Source organism: Rhagoletis pomonella, unplaced genomic scaffold, assembly GCF_013731165.1.
Source record: "Rhagoletis pomonella isolate Grant_MI unplaced genomic scaffold, Rhpom_1.0 Rhpom_scaffold_00007, whole genome shotgun sequence".
NCBI classification, from domain to species: Eukaryota; Metazoa; Arthropoda; class Insecta; order Diptera; family Tephritidae; genus Rhagoletis; species Rhagoletis pomonella.
This window is the reverse complement of record NW_023458561.1, coordinates 34512943-34533416: the sequence shown is the minus strand read 5'-3', so window position 1 is coordinate 34533416 and position 20474 is coordinate 34512943. Positions and strand designations below refer to the sequence as shown.

At 34.5% G+C, this 20474-nt stretch overlaps 1 protein-coding gene across 1 annotated transcript in view; it reads right to left on the bottom strand.

Annotated features, from left to right (window-relative positions):
- Positions 1-20474, bottom strand: part of LOC118742685 (G protein alpha o subunit) — a gene marked incomplete in the record, with an annotated part of 381368 nt that overhangs the window by 359652 nt on the left and 1242 nt on the right. The window contains 1 exon segment of the mRNA XM_036474943.1: positions 19803-20394. Coding sequence (XP_036330836.1) covers positions 19803-19920 — 118 coding nt within the window.

The following is a 20474-nucleotide window of genomic DNA, read 5'->3' as shown; positions in this document are numbered from 1 at the left end:
TACGAAATTTTGTTGTTTTTTTTTTAAATATTGCACATTTTAATTTGGTGTCACACGATTCGTACTTTTGTACAGATTTGTACATGCGGGGGCTGTTGGTAGTAAATAAAAAAAAATTGGGACCAAAATTTTTTTTGTAGTCACACGATTGGCACAATACAGCGAAAAATAAATATTTTTAAAATAAATGTATTTTTTGATTATTTTTCGGTATTTGCGTTTTCTGCGATTTCTAGTACCACCTTTATTACCTATGACTCAATCTCTAAAAAAAAAACTGGTTTGGTCCAATACTCAGAAAAAAAAGTTGATTTTGCCGTACAGTGTAATCATTCCCTGGAGTTAGGCAGAGAGATAGAGAGAAGAGAGATATATGTACATGTGACAGCTGGCACATTTCGCATTGGTTGTATCTTAGACAAGTTGTACGCTTTACAAATCAGTGAGTTGATGCTGGAAAATTGGAAGTTCGAATTCGGAAAAACATTGGGCAAAAACTGCTCTCATCTAGGTTAATACTCATAAAGTTACCAAAGTACGCACTTTTCCGTAGATAAGATAAGACTTGGAGATAAATAAAATGCAGCGCCGCTAAGCATTTCGCTAAAATAAAGTAACTTGATTTCATTTTCGCATTAATATCGATTAGTACGAGATGGAGTTGAATAAGTTAAATTATGTGCATAAGAATATGTATTACTTAGTAAACTGTGAATTGAAGCAACAATTTTCAAAACAAAAAAAGTATTATCTAGAAATGATCATAAAGCATGTAGATGAATTTCTGCGACATCGTTAAAGAGCTGAGAGACCGATTTTTTTTTTGATTCATTCAAATTCTTCTCAGTGTAAAATATGATTTCTTCATGACTTGAAAAAGTTTAATTTTGTTGTTTTACTGATTATATTTTGCTTGATAATTTGTTAAGGCATTGCCAATAAAATGAAATGTCTCGTAGTTTTTCCGGTTTTTAAGACCTTTCAAGATCTTCTTGTGATTTTTTGGAGGCCAACCAGGTGGTTTTGGGACTTTCAGAATTTTTCAAAAACTTGTGAGGTTTTTCGGCATATTTCTGAGTTATTTTTGCTATACTTCGAGTTTTATTTTTTGGGATTTTTGCGATGCTTGTCGGAATCCTTCAGGATCTTTTTCTGAAATGGTAGGAACTTTTTCGGGACGTTTAGCTAGTCTGAAGTAAAAGGAAATGAACTTTTTGCGCTTATTTTATTATATTCTAAGTTGAGCTTTTTGAATCAGTAAAGAGAGTTCTTTGAAGTTTGACTGAAAGGACTGATTAATGAAACTTTTTGAAATATTTTCCAAGCTCTATGCTGTCTAATATATTTGTCTAAAGTTGGCTTCCAGCGAGGCCGAAAAACAACTAGTGTGACTTAAAGTGTCACGAGCTGCAAGATGCGACTGCAGGGCAACCCTGTGATCGGACGGAACACGAGCTACATACATATGTATGATCGATATAAGCAGCTGATGAGCGAGGCGAGACGAATGCAGACGAAGATCTTAAAATGCAGGCCGGCAGGAAAAATGTTAGAAAATTTTATTAGAAAGTAAGGCGACTAATTGTCCGTTTTAAATCCGCTTTCGATAGTTCGAAAAAGGAGTTCTTGTACGCCCCGATGACTGAATTTATAATAGATAGGCAAAAATAGACACAAACACCGCATAATATCAGCCACTCATTATACCCGTGCTGGTACATTTACGGCGCAGAAACATGCCCAATGATAGCATCTGATAAGGGGGGTTCTTGGAGTAATCGAGTGCAGATTTACGGTGGCGAATTTCGCATACGATGGAATGATGCGCTGTATCAGCTTAACAAGCGCTGCCATATCGTAGGAATTGACTAAAATGTTCGATTCCTGAAAGTATGCAACTCGAACCCGGTGATAGTAGCAGAGCAATAGGAGGCCTCATTTGCCATCGAAAGACCGGTTGGAGGAGGACTTGGCTTCACTTGGCGTTTCGAATTGGCGGCATTTGGATACAGGACCGAAACGACTATCTTGCTACATTCAGTTTAGTTTTGATTACATAAACTGCCTTGTCTTAACACTTGTAAATATATTCGCAACAAGTTGGCATCCCTAAATTTTGGGTGTTTGCCGTTCAAAGGTGTTGCGTGAGATAAATATGTAGACAAGATGGTGGTGAAACAATCTGCTGGCGCTCTCGTTCCGTAGCGCATGTGCAGTAAAGCATACACTCCTATCATTTGGAAAGATGTGTCTGCTCAGGGTATGCTATGTACTACACACGCTGGAAATGTGCACAAGCATATGGAGAAATGGAGCAATTATTCTCTAGTTCTCTAGTTATGTACACATAAACCCACAAACAAATGTACAGCACAAGTGCGTAAGTACGTACGCTTGAATGGAAGCGTGAATTTCAATGTTTAACGTCAGTGAGTTCCCAACGAATAGCAAAAGCTTAGCGCTGAAGTGTGCGTGTTGAGTGAGGGAAGTGGAAGCTTAATAATTGTGTTGCGTACTAAAGTACACAGCACCCCTGAGAATTTTTCGTTATATTCCTGCTTCACACGCATATCGTTGTTATAGTTTTTTTTTTCATTTTACTTAATTTAATTTTTGCATGCTACAATTGGCGCATGATGCAAATATAGTAAACAACGGGCAATTCAAAACTACCTGTCAGTACATCAGTCTATGAGATTGTATGCGCCAGCTAGTCAATTTAACATTTAGGGCCAATTTCACAATGCGTAGTTAACTCAGAATCGGGAGTTAACTACAGAATTTTGTACTGAAAATCTGTAGTTAACTGTCGATTCTGAGTTAACTACGCACTGTGAAATTGGCCCTTAGACATTTATTCAAACAGTCGTACCTACACATACATAGTTGCATACTTATGCATTTACATACATACTTACGACATATAATGATTGGCGGTCCATGCGTCCTTCAACCTACATGTTGAATGTATGTATGTATTTAGTTTGCGAGTCTGTGCCTTCGTTATGCAGCTTAGTGGGGTTGTTGTTGGTTTTAGGTTCACTTGAGCCGCGCAACGTATGTACATACGTACAATGTATGTATGTAACTGAACTGATGTCAAACTACTGAACCGAATGTCGGAACGTTTGACGTATTGCTCTCATTACGACTTACTACTTTATTTATTCACTAGTGCCAATGTGGCGTCGACTGCTGCTATGTCTTTCGGTTCGATGTGATTGATTTGGTTGCTGGTCCATGCTATGCTATGCACTGCTTGCTGACAGCGGCGATTTGTTTTAGCATTTAACTTGGAACTAGGGTTGTTGTAAAATATTGTTGTGTGTGTGGGGGTGGATCGAGGTGGGGTTGATTTTTTTTTTCATTTTCCTCGGACATTTATTTGTGCTTTAGCGGTGAAGTGCGCGGATAAGAGTATTAACAAGTAAAAAATATGTTAGCTTTGCTCTTTGAAAAATGAAGAAATCATTATAATGAGTAATCTGTTCATTTGGATAAAAATAAGGTACAGATCAGGCATTTCTAAAACTGCAACCAGTCTAAAGCAAAGACTGGTAGATTTCGAGGGGCTACAGGTAGATATAGTCATGTTGTTCGCTAACTCAGAAAATCTTGCTAGATACACTCCCACGCACATGAGTAGGGACAATGGTTTTTTGCTGTTTTTATCTGGGTAAATTTTATTTTAATTTCCATTGTTACAAGCTTTCATTATGTTCCATCTGTGTGTAATCAAATCTTGCGATGAATTTCTAACCAACTTCCCGATTAGCTAGAGACTTGAAACTTCAAACTTAGCTCCGAACCCGAGCGAGGAATTAATCCGCTAGATGGTGCAGGTCTCGAGCCATTTGCAAAATCCGTATTTATGGTCCGATATAGTTCATATTTGGAATCTGTATTACAAAATTTTCCCCGATAGGTGCCACAGGTGTAGAGATATTTGGAAAATCCCTATTTATGGTCCGATTTGTTTAATATTTAGATGTATTTTCCTAAAATGAAAGAAATAACTCCACGAAAAATTTAGCCGTTAGGTGGTGCGTGGGTCGGTTTTTTATCGACCATTAATAAAAGCTTGGCTTACACGTTTTTTTTTTAACTACTTGCTTTTCAATTAAAACAAAAAAACGGCCTCAATCTCCATAAAAACTGTTTAAGAAAATAAAAGAATTTAACACATTTCAATCAAAATTTCGAACTTTTTTCTTAGTCCAACAAAGAAAAAATTGCGGAAGAGCGTCAGTGAAAAGTTTTAAAAAATCTATCGTAATTTGTAGTTACTCCAAACGTGTACTTTAGGTGCTACAAAATTGTTTTCTATGAAAAAAGTTTGAAATTTTAATGAAAATTGTTTAAAAAATCTGGCAGAAAATATTTGTGTAGCTTTTACAGCTTTTACACCAGTAAACATATGTATATTTTTCGAGGCAATTGTTTCATAGAGATAATAAAAAAAAAAAAACAATTTCAACTTTTCACGTCTCATTTCGCCCAAAATCTACTAATCAAATTCGCATTTATCTTTTGTGCTAAATTTTTTCTTATCAAGCTGTTGAATATCGATGATAATCCATATCGTGGCAGATAACAAAAAGCGGAGAACAAAAACTAATAATGACAGACTTTTACATACATATTTTCATTTCCGTCGCTTGCATCGCAAAAATTGTGGGATATTGTCCCATTATCTACGAAATAAGTTTTTTCTAACCTAACAGACAAAACACCGAAAAACGCGCATATAGAAATATACCTGCACATGTGCATATGTATGCACATGCATACTCACATGCACATTAGGGTGTATTCCTCCCCATACAAAAAAAAATTTACAGTTTTGTGTAGTTCACGTACATGCTAACATTTTTCCGATATATTTTGGCGGAAGTCTTAGTTATAATAAATTTCCGGTGGAAAATCCCGAACTTTTTTTGGTGATGCACCTTAATGTACATACTTATGCATTGACAAACGTGTGCATAAATATTGAATTTGCAAAGTCTGCGACGTCGATCAATTGACTTTCTTCAAATAACGGCTATGCGGTGCTGAAAGTTGACAAGAATTTTTTTTGTTTAATTTTATTACTATTTTATTTTTCTAATTTCTAATGAAATAGATTTAGCGAACAGCAAACGTTTTTTTTTTTCAAACTGTTGTCGATAGCTATGTTGAGTGGCAGCAACAGCAGCAGCCGGGATACAGCAAAAACAATTGCAATGCAATCAAGTATACATACGGTGACCATAAATATGGATTCAAAATGAAGGACAATTTTTAAAAATATGCCTACATATATTTACGTAGTATAAAAATATCAAAAGAGTATTTATGATTCAAAATTCTTAATACATTTTAAACTTTAAAAACGAATCACGTTTTCTTCATCGATATTAATCTTTTTTTACATGAATATTTATAAAAGTATAGTAAAAGATTATTTTGTAGGCAAATTTTGAGTCGTTCAAAACGAAAACAATACCCTTTTTTTTGTTTTTTTTACCTTTCGCAGTTATTTGTCAAAAACCGACGTCATAAATCGACTTAAACGACGAGTTACAAAGGTATTTATGTGCCCTTTACAAAGATATATAATTTGTGCAGATTGCACTTCATTGCATTTACATTTCTACATTTGGCTCAAAATTTACTGTAATGATATATCTTCTTTATCGAATTTTTAAACTAATGAAAAAAATAATCAAATAAAACTTCGTATCTGATTGAAAATCTCACTTTTTTCGACTTTGACGACAAAATGCAAATGGTCGCCTGTAGCACTAATAATTTTCATTGAAGTCGCCACAAGTTATATATTTTGGTAGGAGGCACATCAATACCCTTCGAGATGTAAGTCGCTTACGTTGATTGGGAGATTTTTTCATGAGATATTGAAGAAAAGTTACGAAAAGTACCAAGAAACACTTTTTTGAAAAAATCCATCCATTGTCCGATAATTTTAAAATAACGGATAAAATGCGGGACAAATGCAGGACACTTGGAAAAAAGCAGTACATTTTCAGGTTTTTCAGGTTTGGAAAACTACGCAGGACCGACCTTTGAAAAACAGTACGGTCCTGCAAGAAACAGAACGGATGGTCACCGTAAGTATACATAGAATTGACATCTCAGTGCCGCAGCGTTTAACAGCCGGGGACATGGACACGTCGATATACTTGGGGTCGGGCGGCGGCCGTTCAAGTGCGAAGGGTTGAGAATTTCGTTTTGTGTGTGCTGCGTACAATTGATGCCATAACCGAGCCATTGCTACTTGACTTTTTCAATTAATTTCTACTGATGATGGTTTTTTGTTTATTTTGTCTCGTTTACATGCGCGTATTTATTTTTTTTTCTTGTCATCGGCGTGACTTTGTTTTTATTTAGTTGATCTTTGGCTTGCTAAATTATGCAATTTAAGTATTTGTCGCTATTAACGTAACGCACACATGCTTAGAAACCAAACGGTGCATTGGTTCCAGAAAAAACCCCATTTTATATTTATGTGAATTTGTCGTAATTTAATAAAGATGTAGGTAGTGTATGGATGCTTATACTTTGTAGTTATAAATTTGATTCTGTAATAATTAAATTGGGTTAGGTTAGGTGAAGGTGCTTTGTCCAGAAGTGCATGTTTTGGAAAATAGAATAAAGTAAATTTAAAGACGTAGTAAACCAAATTATACGCTATTAAAAACAAAAAGTTGTGTGTGCACTATTTTACTAATGAACCCGCATGGCGATAAAATGCCAAAATTGCATTGAACATTTCAAATAGCTTTAGAAACCTAAAATATTTTTCAAATGTTAGTCACTGTTATAAGTGTTCCGTATGCCAAATTTCATGTTATTTCACATCTGCATGTCAAGCTCTTTAATTTCAATTCTGATTTTTAAATTCGAAAGATCTGATGACCTTCATAACAAAATCGCTTCACTTATAATGTTTGTATGTATATACCAAAATGTGAATACCCTGACATTTTGACGATTTTCTTTATTTATGTATATGTTCCATATAAATTTTTTTATATATATTTTCTTTTAAATAGTTCATTCTAGAGCAAAAACCAGCATAATAAATTTTTCAATTTTATATACACAGAACTCGGGAAATTTCAAGAAATACCGAAAAATTTTCATCAAAATTTTCAACTTTTAATTTTTATTTCTTAGAAATTTAGTATTATATGGAGCAAATTTCAAGTCTTTAAAAATTGCCGTTGATTTTGAGAAGAAATTCAGGGAGCAGGAGTGTACTGCTCAGAACTTAATGTTTGTCAGCCCATCAAGCTGCCGGATCACTGCAGTATATTTCAGGCAGAGGTTTTCGCAGTGAGAAAAGCCCTGAGCTAGTCTATTCAATGACTGGAAATAACTCTCTTAAATTGACATATATGTGCGTAGATAGTCATTGCTGGCTTATTCTAAAACCTCTAAAAAAATCTTTATAATGAAATGGACGAGGGGGTGAAAAACAAGACTTTATCGAGATGGAATGCGCTAAACACGTTTAAAATCTCTGAAGTCATGTGCAGACTAGAAAACGGGGCACAAACCCGCTTTATACCATCGCTGGCACGTAAAGACTGCAGAACTAAAAGCTGTGACAGACGGCAAAGCTAATGCATATAATCTGGCACACATATGCGCATAATAATTTTACCCTTACAGACAGCAGTAATGCAAAGTCAAAAAGTCACAGAAAATGTGCCAAATAACAAAGAAAAAAACTTTTCATTAGATATCTACATATATCTAAGATGATGAATTTAGAACTGATTCGGTTATACAGAAAATAGAACGCACCGGGGGCTTATTTACTTTAGATAGGTATTTGTTTGATGGTTTTTTTCATTCAAATACGCTTTCGTTCTGCACTTCACAGATGCTTTTTCATAGTTTTATAATACAAAACAAAAATTTGTGTTGACATTTCGACATCTTCAAGTGCTCAGTTTGAATTACATTCATTAAAACAAATTTTATTTCACACTGAAAACATATTTCTTTAAAAAAAATTTGAAAAAAAATCATGTTACTTTTTTCGTCTGTCGATTTTAGAACTGGTTCTGAACTATACAAAGAGGGATGAACAGCGAACTAGACCCATCTGTCGAATTTAGGACTGGGGGCCAATTGACACTTCGTAGGATATTTCAGCACATATGCGTTTCCCTTCTGGGCGTATATCACCCATATTCACATTTACAACTCATATTCATGAACATAAATAATCGAATGTATGTACATATATACACACAGAAACTGTATAAGCGCTAAAACAATTAAGTAATTTTCCAATAAGTTGACAGCTGCTGACTGGAAAGCAATGGAAAAGCGAGTTGGTAAAAACAATATTCCATGCGAAATAGAGAGAGACAAAGAGAGATACCGCCTGCCAGAGAGAAAACAGTTTTTTGATGTGGACAAATTTTTTTATCGTGTTGGCAACGCTGCACAGGATATTACTTTTATCTTCTTCCTTTGTGCCATTTTGCTTCATAAATGTGTTAAAGTGCCATACTCGATTTGATTATCTCATATACATATGTATATGCATACATACACATTTTCATTGACTGTTGGTATATGCATAACATGTAAAGTGATGGCAAAAAAGGAAAGATAAGCATACAAAATACAGCGATTCATAGCTTATGTGAATCTAATTTATTCTAACATTAAAAAAGGATTATTAACTCTGGTGGTAGTCGTTTGAGTTACTATTTAAGCGCCGGTTTCACCCGCAATTTAAGTGAAAAATTATTTTATTCCCCTCTGTGAGTTTTCATATTAAAACGAACCCCGCGTCACCTACCGGTTACATTTTTATTTCGTTTCAAGAAGGTAGTATACATTTTTTTCTAGGCGCTTCTACTAACACCAAGCGCCCTTCTCAATTGTCGTTTAATAATTAATTTTCTAATTTAAGGGCACTATTTATAAAGTATGCTTGTCTAGTGTGATGTGTGCTCCGGAGAATGCTTCCGGAGTTTTTTGCGAACTCAGCATGACTTACAGTAATGCAGAGGTGGTAAATGATGACTACCATCAGAGGGTGTCCAGATTGTTTAAAAAAGCGCAATTTCTGAAAAAAGCGCCAAAAATCGGCCTTTTTTTTAAATAAAATTCATGAAATCGACTTAACAAATCTTTTATTTTAAAAATGAGATCTTGTTATAACATAGTTTTTAAAACCAACAACGAATATAATACCTTCAGGGTTATACTAAATAACACAAATCACTTATATACGTAATAGTGATGTACAAACAATTTTCTTTAAGCACACGCACACTTTTAAAAAATATTTGTATTAACACATTTTACCAATAGGACTGTGCAATTAATGAATTTATTATAACTAATTGATTAATCGCACAATCCGCTAAAGAAAATAAGGCGAGAACAGCTATTTCCACAAATGAAATTGCAAATTTCACATTCAGCGGGAGTTTTCACAAATGACGGTTTAATATTGGCAAATGTTCGATTATCTACAATAAAATCGATAACAATAAAAAGTGTTGCCACATCAAAACGTTTCACATGCTTGGACGCATTTACATGATAGCACACAAACAATTTATTTGAAGGGCAAAAATCGCCCAACGCAATTTCCTAAATTTTTACGTGCAAATATCCAAAAATAATCGCCAAATTGGCGTTCAATCGCCCAATCTGGACACTCTGATTACCATTGGCAACAGTACCTACCCTCTTTTTTGTTCGAATAAATATTTTTTTTATAAATACATAAACAAATAATACCAAAAAACTTGTCGTATGGTTTTAAAAGTTTTCAATTACAAATTTGCATAGTAAATTTTGAGTATCTACTTATATTTATCTTAAAGCATAGACAGATGGCAGCGTTGATCCGGATCAACTCGTTAATTTGGAATTATCTCAGAAATTAATTACAGTTTCATTTTTCATGCTTTAACCAAAACCATGTAAAACGATGTGGTTGTTCACACTTGCCGTGGTATCAGATTTTCTGGATATGTGGTTATATTTTTTAATCAGAATACTACAATAAAATACACTACAGAATTATAAATTTTAACCAGATAACCTGATAACCAGGCAAGTGTGAGCAACAACAATTGGGTTATTCACACTGGCCTGATTATCATGTTATCTGGTTATGTGGTTATATTTTTTGTTCAGGTTACAACTATAACATACACCACAGAATAATAATTTCCAAGCAGATAACCTGATAACCAGGCAAGTGTGAGCAACAACAATGTTTCAAACTTTATACAAAAGTTCGAAAAATTCAACAAAATTTGATAAATATTGTGAACCTTTTAATTAATATGAACCTTTAGAAAATTTGTGGGTATGTAGTTTTGTAGCTCATAAAATTTTAGTATAACAAAGTGCATGTCAGCAAAAGAAAAAATGTAAAAAATCAAATCAATTGAAACTTCCATTATAATAAAATTTTATGAGTTATAAAACTGCATCTTGCTTGCTTTGAATTTCAGACAGAGCGAAGTTTGGAGGATCGATGTACTAGAGATGTCAGTTTATAGAAAACATCGAGGCATCGATGCATTCGAAGCCAAACATCGATATTTTCGATGCATCGATGTTTTTTCGACATCCCTAGTTCAACGCACCCTGAGCAAACAAATAGGAAAACAAAGCATCCGGTTCCTTCATCGCCAGCAGCCGAGTGATAAGAGCTGCGTACAACAAGCCTGCAGGTCCCAGGCTCGATCCTCGATTGGAGCGATTGCCAAAAAATTTTGTTTTTATTTTTTCTTTAATTTTTTTTTTATTTTATTTGATTTATATATTTATCTTTACTTAATTTTATTTTCGTTTTTTATTTTATTTCACCTTTTTTTATTTTATTATTAGTTAATTTAAATTTCTAGAGTTTAATTTTACTAAAAAAGTCAGAAGCAACTATCTCAAAACAACATAAAAAATAATAAATAAAAATTATAGAAGATATAATTGAACGAATAAAAAAAAATTAAATGAATATTCTACTGGTTGAATTGGTTTGGGCTATGCGTCGGATTATGATCTTGTTAATGTTTTTTTGTTTTTTGGAAAGTGGTGCATTAATTGGCTCCACAACCGATTCTTAGAGGTAGTACGTTTGACACTCTTTGACCGAAGTTTGGCTTCTTTCTTTCCTATCGTTCTGTTTAAAGCTTTTAGCGGTTACTGAAAATTAATGTTTTAATTGCAGCTTATTTTAGTTCATTGTTCGATAACTTTTTTATTTACGGCGCAATGGTTAAATTTACTGATTGCATTAAAAACGGAAAATTGTTATTTTTCCCACTATCAACCTTGGATTTCAGATACACATGTGTCTTTAAGCGATTATGGCTTACCTATTACAGGCACATATGCGTGTGTGTGTTTGCAAATATTGTCATGCATTGTAACATAACTTGTTTATAGTCAACCCGCAGCTAGCACTATTAAGCGATAATTACCGTCATAGGTACATCCACATGCATACATACATACATATATCATTTTGGAACGGTATGAAGTATGTACGCTTAACTCGCTTCGTGGCCAATACTTGAACGCTGACGAGAGGACTAACTATGTACATACACATGTATGCATGTAGGCAACAATGAAAAACGCTTATCCTGCCCTCATCTTCAATATTTAACACTTGCTTTTGTTTGTATTTTTTATTTTTATTTTTTTGTCGCTTTGTTATTAACGTTGGAGTTGTTGTTATTGTCATTGCCGGCGATAACCTACACTCTACTTTAGCGCTACAAACAATTAACCGGCATGACATAGTAGAAGTAGATGCATAGACAATTTTTTGTTGCAGCCAAAATGTTACACCAACATCAGCAGCAAAGGTGGAAGAAAAAGCGAAAAATAGACGACGCTGCACAGTGCAGTCAAATTGGAATTTACTGTTGATTTTTATTTTTTGTATAAAATTTAATATCTATACATTTAATAAAATTGTTACAGGATGTCTGTACATTATAGATTTGAAAGAAAAACAGAAGCCAAATCAACCATTCTTTGTCTATCTGTATGTTTGTACGCGCATCACTCGAAATAACATTGAATGCAGTTTTCACCAATGTATTGCTAGAGATCTAACTTAAGATATAGAAGGAAACAAATTAGACAGTTAGTTGCCACCTGCCACTTTAAGTACATTTATAAGATTAAGCAAATATTGCAATATGGCTACCAAAAGAAAGAGGTTTAAGAATGCTTACAGCTGAAAATATTTTTGTTGAAGGTTACCACCTGTTAATTGATAAGATAAATTGAATATTTAAATATATGCATCAAAATGAAGAGGTTTAGGAAAGGTTACAGCCGAAAATATTTTTGAAAAGGGTTGCATTAATAGGCTTTGTTTGAAAAAGGTTATTCAATTAAGGGCCGGTTACTCAATGTCTGGTTAACACTAACCACATGTTAAACATCGTTATCGACACTATGTTATATGCTTGGAGTCGAAGACGTCGATAACGATGTTTAACCGCAGATTAGTGTTAACCAGACATTGAGTAACCGGCCCTAAATTGATAAAATAAATAAAATACTAAAATATTAAGTAAATTTGAAGCAAAACACAAAATCGACTTCAATTCTTATATAAAAACTTAAAATTATCGTTAATTTCTTCACGATCCAATTATCGCATCTAAACAAAATTAGTATGGGACCCGCTTAAAGTACCACCTTTCCGATGAAAAATCGAAATCGGTTAACGTGGTCCAGAGTTATACGGTAATATACATAAAAAAAATATGCCGACGAACTGATAACCTCCTCCTTTTTTGAGGTCGGTTAAAAACGGGTATGAAACACCACAAAAAAAACGTATAACGCGCAGGGTAAATATTTGCTATTCAAAAATAAAAGAAAAGGAACAAGTTGTATCTAATAGTTGTCCCCCCTCGGTAGGCAATGGCAAACTTCTGAGTGTATTTCTGTCATGGAAAACAACTTCGGCGTAAACTGTATGTCGTTCCCCTTTGTGTGAGGTGAAGCTAACATATTGGGCCTCATGCATAAAAAATGAGCTTAAGCTCCGACTTGATTTTCAGTACAAATTTTTGAGTTTGAGCTTACTTTATCAGTGCAAAAATAGAGTCTGAGCTGAGGCCTTTTGGAAAAACTAGAGTAAAGGGTTTATTTTTAAATGCCGTTCGGCGGTTTTAACTCAACAATAAAAGAAATACTTACACCGGCTTTTTATGTTTTCAGGGTTTCTGATTACGAATCTGGTTTTAAAAATTCGATATGGCAGATCCAATATGGCGGCCAAAATAGTTAAAACCTGCGCGATTCGTTTGAAACGTTGTCCTCGGGGGTTCTTGTGGTGGCTGATGAAGAATCTATTATCCGATTGAAGAATCCGTTGCCAGATTAAAAGAATTAAAAAATGGCCGATCCAATATGGTGGCCAAAAAAATCTAAATCGATTAGATTCCCTTAAAACTTTACAATCGGGGATGCTTGAGGCCGCTGACTACGAATCTTAATCTACCATTTTTCATAGAGAGATTAATATCGAACGTACGTACATGGCGTATGAGTACGGTGACCAATCGTACCGATCTTAAGAAAATTGTCCCGCTGAATATTTTTTAAAAGTCGGGACGTATATTTGTACCGATTAAATCCCGATTTTTAGTTTTTTCTTTAGTAATTTAACAAGAGTCTCCCTTTGCTCTGGCCCAAAAACCATTTTTCGTGCAAACGTCGGAGCAATTCCGTTATTACAGAGAAAATAGTGTATTAGGGAGCCATAAACAAAACGGTTGAAAAATTAAGGCTCTGGACTATTTTGAACACTAGAAAATTTCACACCACTGTGCACTGTAGAGAAGAGTCTGAGCGTAAGAAGCGTGTATTTATGTACATATCTACACATTTATGTATGTGCATCTAATTGTGGCAGAAGCAACCAGTGCCACCCACTTAAACGAACATCTTTACCCGAGCTAATTCGGTGGAGACACGGTTGAGAGGTTGTTTTTGTTGTTGAGCATAATATGCTCAGGTTTGTTGTGTTTGCCTTGCTGTAGTTGTTCGTCGTCGCGTAAATGTGAACTTAGTCCTTTTCCGGTGATTTCCATTTAAAACCGTATTTGTATGCAGAGAAAATTACCCAGTAGGAAAATATAAATGTTGCATAAGTAAAAATTATTGTAACTTAAGCAACTTGTAAAGAATGGAATTTCGAATGCGTTACGAGTTTCAGATATCTTGTTGCCGCCCTTAACTGACTTAATGTGTCTTCCGACGAATGATGATACTTTTCGTGCCTGGCTTCATTGGTGACCATTTAAAAGTGGAGGTAAGTTCACCGCGAAATCAAACGAAATTACAAGTAGACCGCAAATGACACTGGCTTACAGCAAAAATGTTCTATGGATGCTACTATCCAATTCCTATGTAGAATTGCTCGGTGATTCCGAAAATCGAGTTAATTTTTTTTTCTATGGATGGGTTTTCGAGAAATTTTCAATTTACCGTTATTCAGCTTAAAGCAAAAATTGGTTCCTTTTAATCACGTATATCTTACGAACCAATTTAAAAAGCATAACATAAAATACGGCAAATGAAAGCTAATGAATTTCTCCATAAACCACGTAAATATATATCACTTTCCGATAGGACTGATAGTTTCTGACCAATTAATTCTTCTTCTTCTTCTTAATTGGCGCTGTAACCGCCTAAGCGATTTTGGCCGAGTCCAAAACAGCACGCCAGTCATTTCTCTTCTGTGCTAACTGACGCCAATTGGAAATGCCAAGTGAAGCCAAGTCCTTCTCCACCTGGTCTTTCCAACGCAGAGGAGGCCTTCCTCTTCCTCTGTTACCAGCATCGCGGCCCGCGTTGAATACTTTCAGAGCAGGAGCGTTTCTGTCCATCCGAACGACATGGCCAAGCCAGCGGAGCCGCTGAATTTTAATTCGCTGCACTATGTCTATATCGTTGTAAAGCTCATACAGCTCATCGTTAAATCCAATTAATTAATCATACAAAAAATCTTTGCGCATTTTCATTTGACCACTCATTATTTGTTATTTATCCCTCGTTTTTAATTTTCAGTAACTTAATTAAGCCGAAAAAAATTAACCCGATTTTCGGAATCACCGAGCAATTCTACATAGAAATTGGATAGTGGCGTCTGGAGAACAAAAACCCAACCCAAAATTTGTGATCCAGTGTTTTTATTGTTTTTCATGAAAATTTGTTAGCTATTGGTACATATTTCCTATTGGGATACCATCTTACATACCTTAACTTCCGGAGACACATAAAGCAAAGTACTCACAGTTAGTTCGCAGATTGCAACGAATAGTTAAAAGTGCAAGTGGGAGTTGGGTGTAAGGCTGAGTACACAGTGCATATACATGCATATATATGTGTGTATGTACATACATAAGGAATCGACAGTTAGTATATATGTATATATGTAAAAGTGTGCGATAGTAAGCTGCAATCAGACAAGTGGAAGATGCATATTTGCGTGAGTTTGTACTATTTGTTGCAGCAACTTTGCACAATGTACATAGTCGCGCATCAGACAATGATTTGCCGGAGCCTTTGCAGCGCCGCCAAAAGGAAAAAAAGAAAATGAGTAGATATACGAATTGGTACTTAGTAAGGTTACTGCGTTTTGGGACATGGCATAGCATATTCATACTGCATACAAGTACATACATACTTACATACTATTTATATATGTATGTATATATTCAAACAAGTGCTCAGACTATTCAGGCGTATACATACACATTGATATATGTACATAGATATACCTACATATATGTATGTGTTATCCTATAAAGCGAATCTTTCGTGTGCTTCTTGTCAAGTGACATTCATGGCAGCTACGTCGAGCACCAAGGATTAAAAGCAATTTACTTGTGGAAAACTACACTGACGTACAACAATAGAAAAGAAGAACTGTCTACAACAGCAATGGCAAAGCTCAAAACAACATCAAGTTTGCTGAATATAATATTGCTTTTCTAGCAATTACACGATCCTTTTAAACATAAACACGATGTAATGAACAGCGAAACAATGGGAGCTTACAATGCAGCAACAACGACAACAGCAATAAAGTGCACTAGAGCGGAAATAATGCGAATTCATTGTTGGGCGATAAACTTTTATTTTAAGTTCATAAGTTCGTGGAAATCGATTTTGTTTTTTATCAAGTACTAAAAAATCTTTTCAATGCAAATAAAGTGAGAAAGATGGCATTTTAAACTAAAATATGTATAAATAATACAGAAAAAAAATAATGAGGCCGTGGTTTTGAAGTGAAAAAGATTTATTCCAAACTTGTACTAAAAAAAAAACATTGATTAGTTTATGCATACGTGTATCTGTGCGTATTAATGAAATGTTCATAACTACTAGGGTGTTCGATTATTCGCCTTTTCCAAAACCGGGTTTTGAGTTATTCGAAAAGCTGCAATTTGAAAAAACCTGTTTGCGATTTTAAAATCAAGAAAAGCTTATGGTGGTAATTAGCTAGAAAAGAGCAAAATGATTATAAAGTTTTTTTTTTAGATCAAAAGTAAAGCAAATAAAAATCAGTGGAAAATTCACCATTGTTCTTATTTTATTATTTTTTTTTTTAAGCTTTATTGCATTTTTTCCTGTTTTTTTCGGTTTAGAATAGTGGTTTTGCCGCCGTAGCCGAGTGCTTAGAGGTGTCTACTGCCACTCGGGAGATCCATGGTTAAATTTTCGGTCCCAGCAACATCTAAACTAAATTCCGAGTGTACTTCTGCCACAAAAAAAAAACCCTTCTTGGGACGTGGTGTACAAGTTTAGATTTCTCCATTTGTCTCACAACATCAAGAAGCAGAAAACGGTATGGAAAAATCGGGTCAATTACCCTAATAACCAGCAAAAAACACGATTACCACAGAAATTAAAATGGAATCGAATTAGGCGATGGGAATCGATTACTCTTTCGCTTCAAGAAGCCATTATTTTTACATGGGTATGTCGCATGGATAAACAGAATCCAGAGAAGCGAACAAAGAATGCCTTACAGAGAAACTAATATAGAATGCCTAGATAAGTACATACTAATGTTCATTAAATTGAAAACACAAAATACAGACTGTATTAAGATGTGAAAATTAAATAGATTATTATATACCATTTTAAAGGCCTATATATCTTCTTCCCAGATCATATTCGATCTTTGAAATCGAATCAAAAATAGTCATTCAAAAACTCATAAATCTACAAAATTCTATTTTCTGACCTGAATCGACAGGTCACGACCTCTAAAAGACCTTCAAAAAATCTATAAAAATAGAAAATAATATTTCTTATAAAAACGAATAAAATTAGGGGTAGGGTCTTGAAAATTCCAAAAAAAAAAAACTTTTCGATGGGCACCCTAATGTACATATCTATGTGTTTAGGTATTTTTCGCTGTAAATTAAACAAAGCAAAACATGATTTTTGCCGTTGAAACACAATACCTGCGAACAGCGAATTTTCGCCTAGTAGACGACGACGGCAGCATCTTTCGCCCAAAAATTTCGCTAGTAAAACACAATCACGGCGACAACGAATTCAGCTGCTTATGACAAGGTACAATTTAAAATTTACAAACAACAAGATTATTAATTTTTAACAAAAACTGATACAGTATTTTTCAATTTCGATTCAAAAACCGGAGAATATTTATCATGTGGCCACAATGGATCGTATTAGTCTATCGTCGCGGACAGTCTTCGGGCGAACGTCGTCGTTTGCCTTGGTTGTGCGTGTTCTCATATACGACACTGTGTTTTAATTTTTACAGCGAACATTCGCGGCGAAAAATTCGCCGTTCGCTGGCATTGTGTTTCAACTGTTACGCGATGGAATTTTCTACAGAAAGTAATGGTAGAAAAGAATTTTTGGATATTTATGCTATTTTTCAGCTGACTACGGTGAAGCATTCTACTTCGCATTCCCCGTAATAAGTCAAAGCATCGAAATTAATAAAATATTGTAGAAAATTCTGCTATGCATTACCGGAAATACCTAAAAGAAGCGAACAAATTAGAAAATTTTATAAGGCAATGCGTTCTAGAACACGTTACCACAAAAAGCGATTCCCGATTTTTCGCTGGGTAACTACATACGTAATATAACCAACTATTTTGTAGCGCAAAGAAGTACAGGACCTGAGAACCAAAAATAGTATGGAGGTAATGAGAAAATGGTAAAAGCAAAATATACAAACACAAACAAATGTTATTAATTAAAATTTGGCTTTATTCAATAACCATACAAAATTAGCGCATAAAAAAGGAACAACGGTTAAACTTTCACTTGCTTAAGTTGCTTATAGCCGAGGTATATTATAAATACGAATACTTCACTTATAATTTAACGATGGTTTCTTCATTACTATTGGGACATTCTTAAGATCATAATTTTCCATGATATTACACCGGGCAATAATTTTCGAATCAGTTTTTTTAAATGAAAAGGTATTCGCTTTGCAAATTGCAGCTCAAAGCCTGCTTTCCTATGGCATCTTGCCCAAAAAAAAATTATATACTTTTTTTGTTATTGTTGACAAAAGTTATAGTTGCTATTTCGAGATCCGCAGATTTCTTTGTCCAGACTTCAGCAGAAATCGAATCTGCATCATCGACATGCAAAGTCAGCAATACTAACCCAAGGCGCATCCATATAAGGTGGTGGCAATTGCATATAAGTGAAAATCCCGTTTATTTTGTTATTGTTTTTTGGTACATCAGGATGTCAAAACGAAAGAAAATAGGAGATAGTTTTCGCTATTTCATTTTGTTGACATCCTACATTTACGCCATTTCGTCTTGGATGGCATTCTTCTGTACTAGTGTAGAGACAAAAATATCCAATCAGCTGTTCTAGTAACACCACCTTGTATAAATACATAGATGCGCCTTGCACTAACCGTTGAGCTAAGCACACCCCGTAAACTCTTAAACATCTTTTACTTTTTCTTGATTGAGTATCTATTTATAACGAAGTGAGTTATTCCACAGTCATAATTTATGTGTTGATATATGAGTACCTTTTTTAACTGAGATGTCTACATTTGACTGTACTTCGAAGAACGAAGTAAAGAAGTACTGTACTTCCGAAAGAAGTACGGTTGGTCACATTATACATACATATGTATATTCATAACTTTACTAATAAAGGGATCCTTCCTACACTGTAATACTGTATTCGTTACTCACACCGAACATCTCTATCGGATACAATAATACCACGATAAGGTGGCACAGAAAAAAAAATTTTGGTTACCCTGCTTCAATGCTACTTCCCAAATCGAATGGTAAACACATTTAGTAGAAGCTCATATTTATTAAGTTCATTTAGAAAACGATGCCAAAGATTTTAAGAAAATATGTTTAAGTATTTGCCCTTTTGTGAAACTGCATTTGGCGTATTCCAGGTATTGCGCGCTAAGTGACGATATATCATAAATTCATACATACCTACATATGTACGTATTAGGGATGTGTCGAATGTCATATTTTTCCCATTCGCGAATGCGAATGCGTATTTTCGGAATGCGAATGTGCGAATGCGAACGCGAATGCGAAGTTATAATCAACTTAGGTCATCGTTTCACAAATTATTAGAACACTGAACCATAGTTTAACCTATACAGTGTTTTAATCTACATTAACTAAAATATGTAACTATTAATACAACTAAGTAAAATATAAATAGCACTGAGACACAATAAGAGTGAAGAGTAAATGATGGTATTCAAAATATTTTCTACTTACCCAGTAGTAAAAGTTTAATATCTTTCGCAGCCTGTATGCCATCCTCCTTTAGGTTTTTCTCGATTTGTTTTGAGCGCTGAATGGCAGCACGTTCCTCGGCCGATGTGGTGCAACCCATGATGTTTTAAGTGGTTCGTACTTTTGTGCTTGACAGTGAAAAATAACCAAAGTGTTTTGCTTCTTCCTCAAAAGCAAATCTATTGCAATGCAATTACTAATAAAAAGCGCTTGCTGTTGAACACAAGTTGTTATAAATGTTTGCTGTTTTTGTTGTTGAGTTTCTGCTGCTGCTAATGCAGTTTTTTTTTTTTTTTTGTAATTTGTAGATCTGTGGCGTTTATTATGCGTTCGAATGCTTATTTTGTGGTGTTTTTTTTGTAACTTTTAGTTGTTTCTTGTTTTGCTACTCGTTTAAATTTTCTTTATATTTTTCGTTTAAAATATACACAAATTCGCTGCACTCTTTATTCTTTACTTTCTTTTGTTACAGTGCGTTACTCTCTTCTCTAATCGCTTACATACAAACTTCTGTACATACGTGTGTATATATTCAAATATCGTTGGGTCGTTTCATGGACATTTCATTAAATCACTATGCGAAAAAATGAGTAAACAATGATTACATGCAAAATAAATTCATATTAAAACAGATGCACAAACAAATAACTATAG